Source organism: Lepisosteus platostomus, chromosome 21, assembly GCF_059453375.1.
Source record: "Lepisosteus platostomus isolate fLepPlt1 chromosome 21, fLepPlt1.hap1, whole genome shotgun sequence".
Lineage (NCBI taxonomy): Eukaryota > Metazoa > Chordata > Actinopteri > Semionotiformes > Lepisosteidae > Lepisosteus > Lepisosteus platostomus.
Genome location: NC_142631.1, coordinates 17,534,209 through 17,551,647, shown reverse-complemented (window position 1 = coordinate 17,551,647; position 17,439 = coordinate 17,534,209). Strand labels below are relative to the sequence as shown.

The window sequence follows — 17,439 nt, the reverse complement described above, 5'->3', positions numbered from 1 at the left end:
ATCCCTCTTCCCAAACACAGACGCTTTTCACATAAGTACGACTGTGGCGACGGCAGTAAAGGTTTTTAAAAAGATGAAATTCTAACGAGTGACCGTTTTTGTGTGCCGGAATCGGTGTATTAACACAGTTTCGTTAAGAAAGGGTGGCAGCTGATACCTGTATGTTTAGCTCATGGGGTGTTGGATCAGGGTTACCCTGCTGGAGTCTGGGATGACGCCAGAAACGAAGAGACACTTATTCACCTGAAGTGAGTTCAACCAGCTCCCTGTCTCTCTCTGTGCTTCTGCTGCTCTCCTACAGCAATGTGTATCACAACAATAACGGCATACTTCATTTGCATTCTATGCTATGTGAGAGAATCCTTACTGCTAGTGGGTTTTTTTTTTTAAAGAGAAGTGCCCCATTCAGAAAAGACTCTGTTTCTGCTGTTTCCCCGCCGGACTGTTTTTGTTGTGACGCCGAGTTCCGGCAGGTCGGTGAGGAAGTCAACATGTCGAGCTCGTATAGGAGCAGGTGAGTTCAGCGGCTGTAAAGGGGTCTCTTGCACGGAGCCCAGGCTGCTTTCGGGCTGTGACAGCGCTTGTGTAGACTCGGACTGTAGTAACCGGGGTGAAGCGTGCAGTTTCATAAATCGGGGGGCAACTTTGTCGTTTCTTTGGTGAAAATGGGAGGGTCCCTTCCTTTCAGAGCTTCTCTGTTCCGATGCATGCAGGGCAGCATGGGGGGGAGATTTTCTGTCAGCCTGGTGGTTTATGGTTTCGGTGGTGTGTTCCGTATGACAGTAAGTCAAACCTGCAGCTCTCGGTGGTTTAAATAACCATTAGACTTACGTATTTGCCTAAAAACTGTAGGCGAATTTTAGCCGGAGAGTTAAGACTGAGAGTCTGCAATTTTACTTTGAAGAAGAAAGCTTTGAATTGCAAAGAGACAGCTGGTTGGAAAGCTACTCCTTCAATTGAGTTAGCGTGCAGGAATTTCACAAAAAACAAATCGATGATATAAGCCTGTGCATTGAGGGTGTCATTCGGGGTCTTCTCTTGAAAGAAAACTTGCGGATTATACTACATACTACAAGATACTACATACTGTACAAATTATAATGGGTTAATTTTTTATTAATTTCTACACACAGTTCAATTGTTTTTTTTTCGTTGATCCATACTTTATAAAATGCCTTGGATGCCCTATTAACAGCGCACGTTAATAATAGTTGTATAAAGTGTATACTGTTATAGTTTGTAAGCTGCAAATGTTTGCAGATTTCTTAAACATAAATTCGGAGGCTACATTCATATCAGATAGGACTTTTATTAAAGCCTTGGTTTTATAAATTTGCTAAATTGCGTATTCTTGTGATCTTTACTTTTTTCTTTGTGAAACAAACCTTAAAGCAAAGTTTAATTAAACTCCCGATTCAACGCTTGCTTGCTTATTGACAATTTAAATTCTTAACCCTCTGTAATGGTTTAGCAGGAGGTCTCCGAGTGCTTTATTAACTTAGTCCCTAATGGCGGGAATGTTTATTTATTGGATTGAAGTAAGATTTGATTAAAAAGGTCGTTTTCATAAAAAGGACCGAAAAGGTATTAAAAACAACTAAAGGGTTTACTCGGTATATGTGACGTTGTAAGTATACTTATTTGAAACTACCTGCCAAACTTAGATTTAAGTTAATCTTTTTAGCATTCTGTGTCAGTTGTTTTGTTCTTTGACGATATATTTGAAATGAAGCGCGGTCTCTAAGGTTTTCTACTTTGGGCTTGAACGAAGATCATATTGGGGGTCTCTCTTTCAGCGCTGTTGGTTTTAAGGTGTGAAACGCTGCTCACATTTTGCATGCTGCATGTGGCAGGAGCTTACTGTGGGGCAAAGAGAACTCGCCTCACGCTGAACTATGACTTCTGCTTTCGGTTGTTCCTGTGTTAGCGTGGATCCTGACGTTTGCTTTGGAAGGAGTCCAGAGCCTTAGACCTTAGGCTAGTGCAAGCAGTTCGACCATAAAGCGTTTTTTTTTTCATTTCCTTTAACTAGCTCTGTCAAGGTCAGCCTGTCAGTCTTGTGAGAGAGGTGATAAAAACAATTTGCTGCGTTTTCTTTTTTTTTTCTTGCTCCTGTGGTGAGGCCCCCATTGTTGAGGATAAGCAGTTTCGAGGGCATTGAGATGTCAGCGTCCAAAGTCCAGGGAAGAAAGGCGTCAGTCCCTCTAGGCCAGGGATACAGAGGCTGTAGCCTGTCCTCCCAGGAGAGTAATGAAACCTGACCAGTGGACCCTGTCAGCACCCTGTCTCCCCTTACTGCAAGCTCAGCGCAATACCTCGCAGAAAGCAATTTGGCACTAAAATCAGTGTCTGGGGAACCATACTCTGGTTTACCAGATCCTTTATTAATGCATGGCCAAGGAGAATGTGCAGAAATAAAGAAGAGAAATAATATTTTTCCATTGTGCATGGCAAGGAGAAACCAAGGAGGTATTTAATGGTGTCTGGATAAGCCCCTGCTCTCAGATATTTTTGTAGGTTATTTTTTTTAAATTTAATGTAGAATGGAGCTACATTTAACAGCAATCAGGAATAGCCCTGATTTGACTATATAGTGTGCCTTAGAATATCATTAAGACCTTAATGTTGTATCATGGGTTTTGTTGTAAAGTCAACTACTGTGTCATCTGATGGTCTTAGTTGTATTTTTCATTTAATAGATATTTATCAAAGCAGTTGTTTGAAATAGCAGTTGTAACTGCTGTAGTGTGCGTTATTTCTCAAATAGTATAGTTCTCCTAGAGATGTCCCCTTTTGGGTTAAAGGGTAATTTGAATCAGGGCAAAGCTTTTAACACCCACAGTTTTTTTTTTTAACGGTTTTAGAAACGTTTTGTATATCCCACATAGGATGTGTTGAGCAAACATGTTCAGAACACACACAAACCAGCCCAGATGAAAGCTTACTGTGCAGTTAAAAGAGGAGATGGGGTTTTCTTCAACGTTGTTAACTAGAATAGTAAGGTACCGGATTTCTCGTTCTTTTTGGGTGTCCAGGATTCAGGAGTTCAGAGCTGTTCTGAGCGGAGAGAAGATCGACCTGGATGCGCTTCGCGAGCTGTGTTTTGGTGGTAAGCAGTTGGAACAGATGACCCTCCTGTAGTCCAGCTGTGTTGTACCAGATGTGCAGATTCACAATCAACCCCACCTGTATAATCTGTTTTCAACCTGCCTGTCCTGACTCCAATCCTTGAGTCCTTGTTTCTTTTTTTACCTTTTTACTCTCCTGCTCCATTTCTGCTGTGATCTGCATGTGACACGACTCAAGAGCTTCGGGCTGGTTTAAAAGTAGTCCTCTTTAAGAGTAGATTGATGGTATGAACACTGTTTGACTGTCCAGTGGTTACAAAGGTGTCCTGTTTCCACTGTATTTTGTCTCTGTTTAACAGGGATCCCATTTGAAGGGGGCATTCAATCACTTTGCTGGAAGGTGAGTTTTTTTTTAATCTTCCCTTTTTAATTCCAGCCTTGTCACTCTCTAGTCGCCTGTCACTGTTTTTCAGCTGCCAAACTGTGAACAGAAATTCCTGTTTATCAACAAAAGGGCCTAAGCTGTCTTCACCACACCCTTGAGAAACAAGTTGGATTGCACAGTGTAGGGCGTCTCTGTCCTGTGATCTTGTCAGGCTGACATATGGTGAATGAGTGAAACTTCTGAACTGTTGCATGTTAGACCTCTCACATGTAAATCCCCACTGTTAGAATGATGTTCTGTAAGTGTGGCTTCTTTTCTTCGAAACAGGAGATGGTTCCAAGCAGAGACTTTTGACCAATATACTCCTTGTTCCCTTTTGTTTCCCTGTGTGCATTGTATCTGTGCTGAAGGGGCAGTGTCCAGTCTGCATGCATAAACGTCATTGTAAATCCCCCCTTTCCTCAACGTATCTCAGTGTGTGACAGGCTAATCTTGTTCTTTTCAGATCCTGTTAAATTATCTCCCCCTGGAGCAGAAGCTATGGGACTCCTTCCTGAAGAAGCAGAGGTAAAGTCTCTACCTCCTAAAGCAAGCGAGACCAGCCCTGTTCCTGGAAATACACAATCTAGCACGTTTTAATGAGTCATCCTCATATTGTTAGTTTAAAAACTTTTGTAGCAATTACAAATCATCTGCTCAATTGGTCTAAACGAAAAGTTGAGTAGTTTAGAGATTGTTAAAACGAAATGAGCCATATGGATCTCCCATTTGTCAGCATTATATTATGTATTAATTTCCAATGAACACCCCACAGTTCTCAGGGATCACTTGTGCGCCTTTCCCTGAATTAGTTGAATCAATTAATTTTCTAGATTGATCACAGCTTACATGTCCTGTAGTAAGTAAGACCTACTGGATTGCAGGTCTGGAGCATACAGTACATGTGTGATTGCAAGTGTGAACTGTCACACTGTCACCTCAAGCAGCTTTGCACAGTTGTGCACATTCATGTTCCTGATTGTTCCAGGCGTGACATTATGTTTTGGCGTTGGATGATGTGACCTTGAGTTTATATACAGAATATCCATTTCTTGTCATTTCTGTCGAAACACATTTGTGTTATTGTTTGCATTTTGTGAAAGTGCTCTGTTACTGTTGTACATGTGCTTTTTTTCTCACTCTTTTTTGTGATTCCTTCCTCCATTTGTGCATGCCTGGTATCACTCTGCTTCTGGTTTACTCTGTTAAAGGCTGTTAGATTCTTCTGCACTTTCTTTTCCCATTTCTCTGCTCTTCTCTGTAGGTGTGTATCAGTTTCTCTTCTGTCTTAACTCAGACTATGCTTCTCTGAAGTTACAGCTCTTTTGCCTTCAAGTCAGCTCAATTGCAAAATGATGACACATGCAGGACGCAGCATGACACTGCTATAAAGCACAGATCTGAGAGGCAGCTGTTGCAAAGCGTGGTCACAGTGTCATTGAGTTGCACTCCTGGACAGGAAAAAATGCTCTTCAGATGGTTTCTCCTTGTCTTTTTCTGAGAACATCAGACAGACTTCAAGTAACTGCTTATTTGAACAAGTGTCCTGGAAGGACCTGTGACTTCACTCTACTATAAAGTTGCAGTCTAGAAATTTAGGCTATACATGTGTCTATAGGTTATAAATTTGCCAGATAGAAAGTGAAAAAGTATCATATTTAAGGAACTGAAAGGTTGAAAGATCTGGAGTCACAGGGACTGGGAAAGGCCATTAGTGCACAAAACCGTTGATAAACTCAGTTGTTTTTTATTTCGATTAGGAGAATATTTGGAACTAGTTGAGCTCTGTGTGCAATTGAAAGAATAAAAACAAGGGGAATTCATGTTATCTGTACACAACAGTTTACTGTCCGTGTTAAATGTTGCACGTTGCCTTGTGACAGTCGAGAGGAGATAGTGTTCCCAGTTAACACATTCACATTTTGAAACAGTTTATGAATCTTGGAACACTTTCTCAGCTGAGTTACATTTATTGTAACCCGGTACAGGGGCATACAGATGTAGTTGTCTTCCAAGAAGCGCTCTGTGTAGGACTGAAAGTGGAGTCTGTTCCACTGATCAGTGTCAGACACTCTTCATCTCTGGTGTTGCTAAAAACATCCAGTCATGTGCAGTTATGAACTTCATCAGATTTGGGGTTACAGTGCCTAAAATCCCAAGACCGATGGCAGTTTTTATAAAGTTGTTTGCTCCTTCATATATTGTTCATCAGAAAAAAACTCGTCACTCTACTTATTCATGTGTGTTTTTAGAAAATATAGGTTTTGAATAGAGAATAAATGTGTGACTTCGACTGGTGGGTAAGTCAGCTGTTCTCCTTCTAGTGCTGGGGAACACTGTATCAGTTTGTTCTTGTTCCTGCTGAGTTCCTGATCACTGATTGCTGGTCATTGATTTTAGTTTCCTGTTTGGGGCAGATTTTCAAATCGCTACAGAACTCAGCTCGTATTGATTGGTGGCAGCATGACTCCCTGACGCCATATTGAACAGGCCCTGTGACCTTGCTTCCTGCACTTTCTGCCGGCTCATCCTGACGTGACAGCGTGCTTCCTAGATAACGCACATCCTCCTGCTGCTTGTACAGCAACAGCTTTCGTGGGAGATGAGGATGTGGCAGATGAGCTGTGGATGACTAGTGAGCCCCAGACTTGAGCCCCATTGTACAGTTGTGGGATAGTTTAGGTGGATATGTGTTGCCTAGGGATCAGAGGCAACTGAACAGGCACAGGTGCACAGCAGGTTTCGAATATGTACAGCTTCCATTACTTCAGTCAGTGGTCAAATTGATGGCCCATGGCTGGTGACGCCACTTGCCCATGTGCAGGCAGGATAATCGGCACCAGAGATCCAGCCTGTGGCCATGTGGGACGTGTCCTGTTAAAGGATGACTGGCTCTAATATGGGAGGGCCAGAGGGTACAGGGGTTCCAAATGTGACTCAAAACTTTGATACACCCATATTTCTGCACGGGGTGGGTATGTAACAAAAACAATGTGGGGGGAAAAATAAAGTAAAATCTCATGGTGTACTATTCTTTTTTTCTAGGGAATTATACACTCAGTTTCTGAAGGAGATGATCATTCAACCTGGAATTGCGAAAGCTAACCTAGGACTGTCCAGAGAAGACGTCACACTAGAAGATCATGTATGTGTCTTGTTCTGCTTCAGTCTTCCCTTCGTTTGTGTTGTGGGAAGGGTCATTCTACTTTGTACAAGACAGCTCAAATTAAGGATCAAAACCTTTTCCGGGTGGCCAGGTGTTCATTTCCCAGCCCCGACTCTCTCCCAACCGCGCTCCTTGAAATTTACAACGCCAAGGGTTTCTGTGCTGCTGCTGTGCTTTCTGTTTCTCAGCACAGTCCTCCTTTCCAGGCACAGATCAGACCATCTCGCTTCGGGTTTCGCAGCTGTTTCGGAGGTGTGGTAACAGATCAGTGACAGATCCCTTCACAGTTTCATTCTCATTAAAACCAATGTTCTTGTCATCAGGAAGCCGTTCATGTTCTGTTCATTTGTTCCTCCACTTTAAAGCACTTTGAGAAATTCAGTTCAAGCTTTACTGTCCCATTGGGGAAATGTGTTGGGAAATCCTGAGGGGAAAGTTATAGTTATATAAAATAAATGTACTGTTAACTTTTTCCACCAAATGTTCAGACATGAATGTCTTGGCCACTGGTGAATTTGGATGCTTCGATTCTATTCTTCTCTTCCTCCAGTTTGCAGTGGTATAATATCTCTCAGAGAAGTCCCATTTTCTGCTTTCTCTGGACTAGTCTGCTGAACATCTGCTTTTCCACGCTGCCTCTCAAACTACTGGGCTGCCTTCAATAATTAGAAACCTGACGATCTTTATTACTTAAGGAGTGCATGCTCACATCTTTCGCTGTTCTTGTATTCATTTTGTGAGTGCCAGTTTTAACAGATGTCAACCAACTTATTTTGGTGGTGCAGATATGAAATACCTGGGTTTTTTGTTAAATCTCATGGCGTGAGCTCAGTATTTTCTCATCCTAGTCAAGCAGTCAGCTCACTTTGCTTAAAATGCAAATATTTAAACTTGCCCAATAAACTATTGATGTAAAACTTAGACTGTTAAGCTTTTGTTGTGCATCAGTAAATAACGCATTACATTGTTGCAGACACTTATCCAAGAAAATCAATTCTTTCAGTCAGATTGCAATGGCTCATGGTTTGTGACTAACAGAGTTCAGGTTAAAGGATGCTTTTATCATCTCTGTGGATTTAACCTGCTTGAAGTAAGTGATTTTTGCAAGTGTTCGTCAGTTTATTACTGCTTTAAGCGCAAATAGTGAAAAGTTAACCTTAGCTGGATTCTATGCTTATATCTGAGTTGCCAAGTGTGGCGTTTTGTTTCCTGATTGGGAAAGAACTGTAGTATTGCTGATGAGAAATGATCTGTCAGAGTGCAACCTGTTGAAAACCGGATCTCAGTGGGTTTCTGTTTTTGTTTCTCTTGTCTTCAGCCACTGAACCCAAACCCAGAGAGTCGCTGGAACAACTACTTCAAGGATAACGAGGTGCTCCTGCAGATTGACAAAGACGTGAGGTGTGTAATGCTGGGCTGGCTGATGTTCACGTTCAAGGTCTCCTGTTGCTCAGTCGCTGGTGCATGATGTGGGGCTCAGGAAGAGTCCAGTACCAGCGGTAACCGTCTGCCTGCTCCACAGACGGCTCTATCCAGACATGGCGTTTTTCCAGCGGCCCACCGACTACCCCTGCCTGCTCATCCTCGACCCCCAGAACGAGTACGAGACCCTGCGGCGGCGGGTGGAGCAGACCACCCTGAAGGCCCAGACAGTGGCCAAGAACCGGAGTGGCGTGACCAACGTGAGTGCGCGGCCCCCCGCCGGCGTGTCCCGGCGCTGCGCCCGGGAGCGATGTCGAATATCGATCGATATCTTTCAGTTCTTCTGCACGCACATGCTCGTTATTTGTGAAAGGAAATAGATCAGTTTGTCCAAAATGTATCAATATAGTAACCATCCGCACCGCGTCACTGAGCACTGAAAGTGAAACGTTTGTCACTAATTTCCTTTACTCCTGCTAGGTCTAATAAGTGCACAGCGGAGATTTTTTATTGGGAAACATTGACTTGAAAAGCTCATAACTCTTTATCTTACATTCATTCGCTATCTTCAGTTTATGGGGTAATTTAAGTGTTGTTGCCCAAGAAAATCTCTGGAATTATTATCTAAATGCCCCAAGATTTTTTAACAGGGTTGTTTCAGTAGTGTTGGAATGCCAGCACTCTCCTCTCTGCAAAACCTAAAACTGGGGAAGAAACAAGGGATTGTATTTGTCTTCTCCAGAAGGAGGCCTTCTTAACTGTTGAGATTTAAAGGGGGCTGGCGAGTTTTGACTTTATGAATGTGAAAATGATGTGTATTTGCATGTCACCTGACTGTCACATGATCCAATGCTGTGTCACATGACATGTCACCTGACTGTCGCCTGAGCCAATGGCATGCCACCTGGCTGTCACATGATCCAATGTGACTGTGCATTGACTGGGTATTGACTGGCTTACCTGGATGTGCACCATGTGTTTTTTGGCAGGTGAGCTCCCCAGGGAAGTCGCAGAACCTTTACCCCTCTAATGAATATGAGGTGCTGCCCAATGGCTGTGAGGCCCACTGGGAGGTGGTGGAGCGCATCCTCTTCATCTACGCTAAGCTGAACCCCGGTATCGCCTATGTTCAAGGCATGAACGAGATTGTCGGGCCCATCTACTACACCTTCGCCACCGACCCCAACAGCGAATGGAAAGGTGAGAGAAGTTTCTTCCCAGCTCAAAACAGTGTTGATCTCAGTCTCTGAATGTAATCATGCGTTTAATCTTAGCTGGTCACTTAATCACTGATCTCACAACCTGAGGATACCTCCTGAACAACTGAAGAGGCATCACCTAAAGTGCTGTGTGTTTTAAAGGATTACAGACCGGATCTGATGCTTACAACTAATCTATTCTGTGTTGTAATTTTAAAAACATTTAATCCTTTTCATTGGTTTAGACTTTGTCAGTGGTATGATCAGGACATTTTTATCATGACTGCTGTAATTATAAGATCTGAGGTGAACCTGGAGCAGTTCTTCTCGCTGTGTATTGTAACCATCTAAGTAATAGTTTGCATCTGGTCAATTTTCTGTCTTCAGTCGTTCATGAGGCTTAAATTGAGTGATCCTGCAGCACTGCTGCCCTCTACAGGTTTATGGCAGAAGTGGAGTTTATGTCATAGCTGTGGAATGCTGGGCTCAACACTCAAGCTTCTCATTGTGGGGACTTTCTTGCAGAAAGGAATATCATAATTTCAGTTGATTGACAGTTGGATAGCTGGTTGAATCCTGTAATAATGGCAACATATCCTTTAGCTTCTTTGGTTTTTGCTAAACATGTCTCTTAGATCATCAGCTCTTTGTCCCAACACAAAAGCAATCAAGAGGCCGTGAACGTTTTAGGACTTGTCTTCTTTTTACAGTATAACCCCCTGCACTAAGTGCAAGGCTGACGACTGCTGGCTCTTGCTCTGTTCTTGTTTGGTTTGCTTGTTTAGAGCTCGTAGCACAGGGAGAGATAAAGACACATCTGCCTGCATGGTTAGTTTGGTGCAGATCAGTCCGGAGAGAGAGAGAGAGCTCGTGGCTTCTGCCCAGTGCTTTGTGGCTCAGTCCCTGCCGCCGTTCTGTGTGTTTCAGAGCACGCAGAGGCTGACACCTTCTTCTGTTTCACCAACCTGATGTCCGAGAACCGAGACAACTTCATCAAGAGCCTGGACGACTCTCAGTGCGGGATCTCCTACAAAATGGAGAGCGTCTACTCCACGCTCAAGGAGAAGGACATGGAGCTATACCTCAAGCTTGTGAGCCACTTCATCTGCCTTTCCCTTGTATTCTGTCAGAGCAGCGCGCGCCGGCTCGGGTTCTGTCACACTGCACTTGTTCAAGAGGAACTGCAAGGCTGTTTTTATATTTCGGGGTTAGAAGGAATCAGCATTGATGAGTGCTTTTTTAAACCACAGCAGAAGTACTATTTACACTGTAACTTGTAAAACTTCCAATTGACATCACAAAATAGATATTTCCAGGCGTGCACAGTGCCATATTCTGCAATTCACAACGAGGCAACAAATCTTCCGGTGAGGTGAAGCGGCCCTATGACGCTGTAGTTAGCAGGCATGTGACTACAGCTCTTTTAATCCAATAGAAACGCTGCTGTCAACTCCGGTTACCTCTGCACGCAGATCGCATTGCAACATTTCTGCTGTGAAATGTCTGCTGCTCAACCTGTACTTATTCGCTCGTACGTCGTTACAGGGACTAGTGAGCAGGAAGGGCCGCTTCACGACACAGCTGGTGGGAACCGTGGGGAGACATGGCAACTTTACAGTCCTTTCACAAAGTTCACGATTTTGTGCCTCCTTTGGAATTTGTACATTTTTTTCTATACCGTCCATGAATTTATTTTGTTACAGAGATTTAATAACTGGTCTGGGAAATTGGGAGGCCAGTTCCCATTCAAAACACTCCAGAGCGATTTTTTTTTTTTCTAAAAAAAAATCTGCGATGCTGGAAGTGTAAAATCGAGGATGTGACCGTTCTGTCTGTCCCGCTGGTTTTCTCAGCAAGAGCAGAACATCAGGCCGCAGTACTTCACCTTCCGCTGGCTGACCCTGCTGCTCTCCCAGGAGTTCCTGCTGCCCGACGTCATCCGCATCTGGGACACCCTCTTCTCCGACAAGGACCGCTTCGGCTTCCTCACCCTGGTCTGCTGCGCCATGCTCATGTGAGCCCCACTCTCCGCCTGTTTCGGGGATCAGCCGTTGCCGATTCGGTTCCTCAGGTGTCCGAGCGGGGTTCGGAAGGAGGTGTGATCTTACCTGCTCTTCTGCTAGTGTGCAGTTTTTTGGGTTGTGATGGTGATGTGGGTGCGAGAGAGAGGCGTGGTGTGTTGTGGCTCGAGTCTCATGGCTTCTTCATTCCTCATTCCAGTCTCATCCGGGACCAGCTGCTAACGGGAGACTTTACAGTGAACATGAGGTTGCTGCAGGTAATGAAGTTACACGTGTCGGTCCGCAACAGATTTTTAAGGCACTGACGTGTTTTACTCAATGTGCAGATCAAATGTACATAAATACCTGGGTTTTGGTAAAGGACGGGAGATGCGTGGGAGATAAAAGCGTGTTGGCTAAAGAGTTCATGTGTGGGGGTGTAGTGGCTGCAGTTCTCGAGACTGAAATTGTCTTTGTGTCTGAAGGACTACCCCATCTCCGACGTCCACACCATTTTGAAGAAGGCCAAGGAGCTGCAGGACGGGGCATAGCCAAGGCCTCCTACATTCCCCTGGCCCCTGGGGGTCCACAGGGGGCCCCTGGGGCCCCGCGATCAGGTGACAACACTCGAGGAGGGCAGCTCTGCGCTGCTGTGCATTGTGGGGACCCCCTCCCAGGCCCGCTCGCACCTCTGCCCCTCCCTCACGCCGAGATGCTATTCCTTTCACGCTCTTTATTTTGCACTGAGGACTTGAAACCAAAAAAAAAAAACCACACAGAAAAGTCAGAAGTAACAGCTGGACACAATACGTCTGAGAACACTTCCAGGCGGGTATTTTCTAATGGTTAACAGGGTTAATCTGTGCTGTTCTTTTACCAGGGCTGAGGTTTTAACATCTTAATGTTGTTATTTTTTTAGCGTTAATAAAGTCATTCGTGTATTGTTTTTAAAATATTTTTGCAAAATTGATAAGGCGTTCCAGCTGGCAAGGTGTAGACAGCTAGCAATAAAGCCTTACACCCAGGTGGTTATCATGGCCTGTTTGTGCCCTGCCTGTGCTGCAGGAGGAATGAAATCCCCCTTTAGTCTCGGGCTCCTCTGTGTTATCAGAAGACCTGGAGTCAGCACTCACACTTTGCAGTGTGCCACAAGTAATGCCACTTACGGTCTTTATAGATCTGAACCCTGCCTGTTCTGTGTACTCAGTTGTGTTTTTATTTTTTGTCTGTCTTAGTTATGTAGTGCACGTGTGTGAGAGTTTGTTCATTTGTCTTTGTTTCTGAGCTCAGCCTTGAGGCTTTTGTCTGTGTGTCTTTGCTCCTCCTGGCAGAGCTGAGACCCGGACTCCTGTGTGGAGATAGTCTTCAGTCCTGCAGGACAGGCTGAGATGTTTTGCAGAGGCGTAGAGTTCCCCTAGCCCTTGTAGGTGGCCTTACTAAGTTACTGAGCTCCCCCTAGTGGTGGAGAGAGAGAGAGAGAGAGACAGAGCGTTTTAATATTTAAAAAAACAGCTGCAGTCAGAGCTGAATGGTCTGCATACAGTTTGCTGTGTTTCTTCCACAGACATATCTGCAAGACATTTTTCACAAAGCTTTGGCAACTGAGGTCTTGCTCCTAGATGCCAAAGCTTTATGATTACACTGTTGAAGAATGTAACTGCCCACCTAAACAACTGCTTTTTTTAGGTGTTCAGAAGCTGCAGCCTTAGTTACGGATTCAATACATTGCAGTAATTCATGAAATTCAGGGAAATTAAAGGCTTCTTCTTTGTCTTATAAACATTCATTTGCTCACAGCTAACCGAGCAGTCTCTTTCCTGAATAAAAGTAGCCATTCAGCTTCTGCATTGCATTGTATCTAGAAACAATGAAAGCTTTTGTCCTTCAAGGACTAACAGTATATGACACTAGTTGCAGGGGCTGAAACATTTGCATTTGCAATGCTTTTGAGGCCAGTATGTTTTAATACACTTGCAGCCAAAGTAGTCATAGTTTCCAAAACCAGTTACATGTGATTCTGTACTTTAGTAAAGGAAACATGTTAAAAATGACTTTTTACCCTCTGCCTCTCCTAACGGAGTTCTTTGATCTTGCATATACCTGGTGACTTTTTTGTTGTTGCATTTGCGGACGTTTGTATCTTCCATGTATCGCTAACAAAGTGATCTGGCAAAAAATTGTTTTCGAACAAGGCTGCTGAAAGAGCAGCACCAGGAAGTGTACAAGGGACACAAATCAGTGTTGGGCTTCACGTACGAAAGTGTCGCACTGATTTTCATCTCCTCCGTCTGTTAAAAAGATTTAGAGAAAAAGTTAAAATACTGTTTAACGTAACAGACGTAGTGGTGGGGAGTCTACACAGAATCCTGCGAACGTGATTTAAGATATCTGGTAAGGGAGGAATTTAATTGAGGAATGTACACTCCTGCTACTGTATCTAGGGGGATGAAATCGGACTTCAGCTGCTGCTTTGCCACTCCATTGGTCTGAAAGAGATGTCATAGCTGTGAACTTGTCATGCATGTGTTTCTCCTGGAGATCTGAGAAAGTGTCGTCTTTTGTAGGTTTTGAGGCTTTGGGTGAATTGGTAGACATCAGTAAGGTTGCACAAAATAAAACTGCATTGAGTCGATAAATTGCTTATGTGTTAGTTAGTTTAGTAGACAGTGAGAGGAAAGAAAAAACAAGGTATATTATTTTACTGTACTAGTGTTATCGTCATTGTCACCATCATCCTCTTCATCATTGTTATTATTTCTACTACTACTCTGATTTTTAAAATGGCGTGCTACTGTGATTTGTTTATCTGACCTAAAGTTTGGTATGGGAGTTTGGTGGTTCAGCATATAATTGGAAAACTATTTTCCTTGTTCTAAACCTCCTGGTTTCTCGTGGGTTTATTTTTTGATAAATTAACACGGTCCAGTTATCACAGCTGGTCAGGACTGACCTGCCTTAACAAAATACAGTCACAATGTGACCAGACAAAGCAATTGAGAAATTCCAGCTTGTGCAGCTGTCCTGGCGACGTGTCAGAATATTTATTTGGTATTTCAAAGATAGCAAAGTCACCAGAGAGGTGGAAGCCTTAGTTATCACTTGTGTGTTACTTTGGTCGGCCACTGCATGCAGTTTGAGAACAATCTAAAATGCTCATGTTATACAGCTGTTTTTCAATAATCCGCAATTCACACCTTGTGCAGCTTCTTGTCCACAATCTGAAATCCTCATGTTGTACAGGTATTTTTTTGACAATCTGAAATCTACACCTTGTACAGCGTTCGGAGCTCAAATCCCATAACAGGAGTCAGATTGAGAAGTCGGCCTTTTTAGTTTTTTCATTGCAACGTAGAATGCCTTCTTGTTTATCACCCCTGCTGAGGCAGTTCACTGATGTCAGTCTCCTGCCAGGCCAGTCCAGACCAGTCCAGTCCAGGCCAGACCAGCAGCTCCATTCAGTAGTTGTTGTTTCCTGTGGTCTGTAGTCACTCTGCTCCAGGACACACCTCCGCCACTGTGTGGTAGTGTTTGACGTTTCTTCGTCCTTGTGTGTCCTACTCCGGAGATGTCTGAATTTTCTGAGGGCAAATCAGGCTCAAGTAAGGATCTTACCATTCAGCTGTGGTTGTGGTACTACACATTTTGACAGGTTTAAGCTAGATGTTAAACCTAATTATCAGCCTTTAAATTGTTTAAGTCGAATGGATCAGTTTTCAAAAACCTGCGCTAAAGTGTAAAAGACTTCAATCCACTACAGACGATCAGTTATACATCGAAGCGAAACGCACAAGCTTTGATTACATTGTTCCCTAACAATTGCGATGATTTTATTCAGTAATTAGTGAACTCATCTGCAACTGTACTACAAAGCGGTGAAGATTGTGCCTTGTAAGTCATTAATGCAGTCAGGGCATAAGAATGCTTTCTTAAGCTATAATCAGCCAGAACCAGAACTGTCTTATTTTTTTGGATGCATGTCTTTGTATTACATATTTGTTATTATAGCTTCTTTAGATAATTCGTCATAAGTGTAATCCCTTGTCACACAGGTGATCTCGTTGCTAGTTCTGATTGATTATAGAAGCTGTCCTGCCAGCTACTGAATGTGAAGATGGCAGTCGTATTAAACACTATGGGGTAAGATACAGAGACTATCGGTGCACAAAGCAGAAACTCATGAAGGAAGCTTTTTTTGCTAGTTAACATTGCCAGCTCCCATAGAATATACATAATTGTCTGAGTAGTTAGAAGAGAGGAAGTGTTGAGATTTTGACTTTGACATTTAACGTTTTGAGTGGAACAGAGACACATTAGGAGTCCACACTGTTCCTCAGAGAGCCCCCTTCAGCCTTTCTCATTTCTGAGTCTCTGACCTGCACTCGCTACTGTGGGATGCACAGGTTGGTCAATAACCAACTGTACGGCTTGGAAGTATTTATTGCAGTTTGTTTTTTACTGAAGGGTGATCGTCTGACTTGTAGCTAATTGGTGAAGGGGTGTTTGTTTAACAAGCCAGCCTAGCAGGCAGAGACAAATGCCATCAGGCTTGAACGTCTCCATTGCGGTCCACCTCTCCCAAAAGCACACGGCTTCTTTTTCACAATTTTCCTCCTGCGTTCTCGGAACACATTGCATAGCGATTCTTGTTTCTTTCATTTACTTTGCCGATAAGCAACGAAAGCAAGGTCAGGGCCTCTGATAGGCATGTTCACCCGAGCTGAGAAGCTCTCTGTGCACTTGGGCATTTTTCCAACACACTCCGAACAGTAAGCTAGATACGCTTTGGTTTTACACTAACGAGGACATGAGGAGGAGTGCAGGAAAGAGTATTTATACATTTTCATTACGGACTGTATTTGTACCACTTAAAATGCAAGCTGCAAGGTCTGATCACGGTTGAGCTGTAGTGGCTAAGCCTGTCACAGATGAATGCAGTATAAAGAGAATCACAAGAATATAAACATTATTTATTGAACAATGTTTTTAGAAGGTCGTTTTTTTTTCCATATACACACGTCGGTGCTGTTGTTCAGCACAGTTTCTCTATAAGTCCCACAAAGGGTGTTGGCACTGATGGCGGTGGTGGTGACAGAGCTCTGCTGTGTTTTCATTTTGTTTTGTCCATTCTGGGTGGGAGAGCTGCAGTGTGTCTCCTCAAGCACGGTTGCCGAATCACGTTGTTTAAGCATCCTGTTGGACCTTTCCCTCAGACTGATGGGAGGCTCACAAGCAGCACGAGTGTCTCTTGATGTAGTGTCTAAGTGTCCCACCCACCACAGGTGCTCAGCTGTCGCTGTCAACAAGCTGTACTGTGGCAAAGCGAGTAAGCCACAAGATATCTGATGCCTGATTGTTCTGAAGATAAAGGTCTTCTCAGAAAGGAGAAGGGGTGGAGGAGATGATAGGAAAGGCAAAAACATCGTGGTGAGGAGTCAAACAGTAGAGGTCTAGTCAGGTCAGGTCAGATTTTCAGCACTGCGCGGAGGCGTGCGGCCCGACTGCACTAGAAGGGATTTTGTAAAGCTCCTTTCTCGCCAAAGGGATGAATCGTGGAGAAATGAATGGTGCTGCATCAAGTGAAAGGAAAGCGATTTTAATGAGGCTCTTAGTGGGTTTTTCAAGTGTCTAATTGACTGAGTAAGTGTGATTAGGTGCACCTGCCTGTCGGCAGGAGGCCACCGGCATGTGAACGCTAACAGCCAAGCTGAACGGCCTTCATCAGAAGGCAGGCATGCAGGCGGACAAAATGAGATACAATAATGTGTCCGTTTTTTGCAGGGGGAAGGCTGTAGTCTTGTTTAATGCTTTACAATGCGTAATGTGTGTAGACTTCCGGAAAGAGACTTGAACAACTGCAAATAACGATGTTGAACTAACTTTTTTTTTTCTACGAGTTTTGTTTTTGCCTAAACTTCTAAGACTGAAGCAAAGTACAAGAGTACTCTTTGTTTTAAGGAAAAAGATAAGGAGTGTCCATTTGTTAATGTTTCAGTTCTTTGGACTTTGTTTTTACGTGTGTGTGTGCACGCCTGCTCACATTCCTTTGTTTTGTTTTGCATGTGAATAGTTTTCTATAGGTATCTGTAGACCTAAGTACTGGAAATTGAAATGTTTTTACAGTGTTTGCAAATGTAAAATAAATATTATAATAAAAATGGAA

At 43.5% G+C, this 17,439-nt stretch overlaps 1 protein-coding gene across 1 annotated transcript; it reads left to right on the top strand.

Moving 5' to 3' along the window:
• The first annotated feature begins 328 nt into the window (after positions 1 to 328).
• Positions 329 to 17,439, top strand: tbc1d13 (TBC1 domain family, member 13). Its single transcript, XM_088615420.1, has 12 exons — positions 329 to 514; positions 3,036 to 3,109; positions 3,428 to 3,468; positions 3,959 to 4,020; positions 6,538 to 6,637; positions 7,977 to 8,059; positions 8,181 to 8,340; positions 9,070 to 9,280; positions 10,207 to 10,370; positions 11,133 to 11,293; positions 11,500 to 11,557; positions 11,765 to 17,439. The coding sequence occupies exons 1-12, from the start codon at positions 345 to 347 to the stop codon at positions 11,828 to 11,830; spliced, it is 1,350 nt and encodes a 449-aa protein (XP_088471546.1). The 5' UTR covers positions 329 to 344; the 3' UTR covers positions 11,831 to 17,439.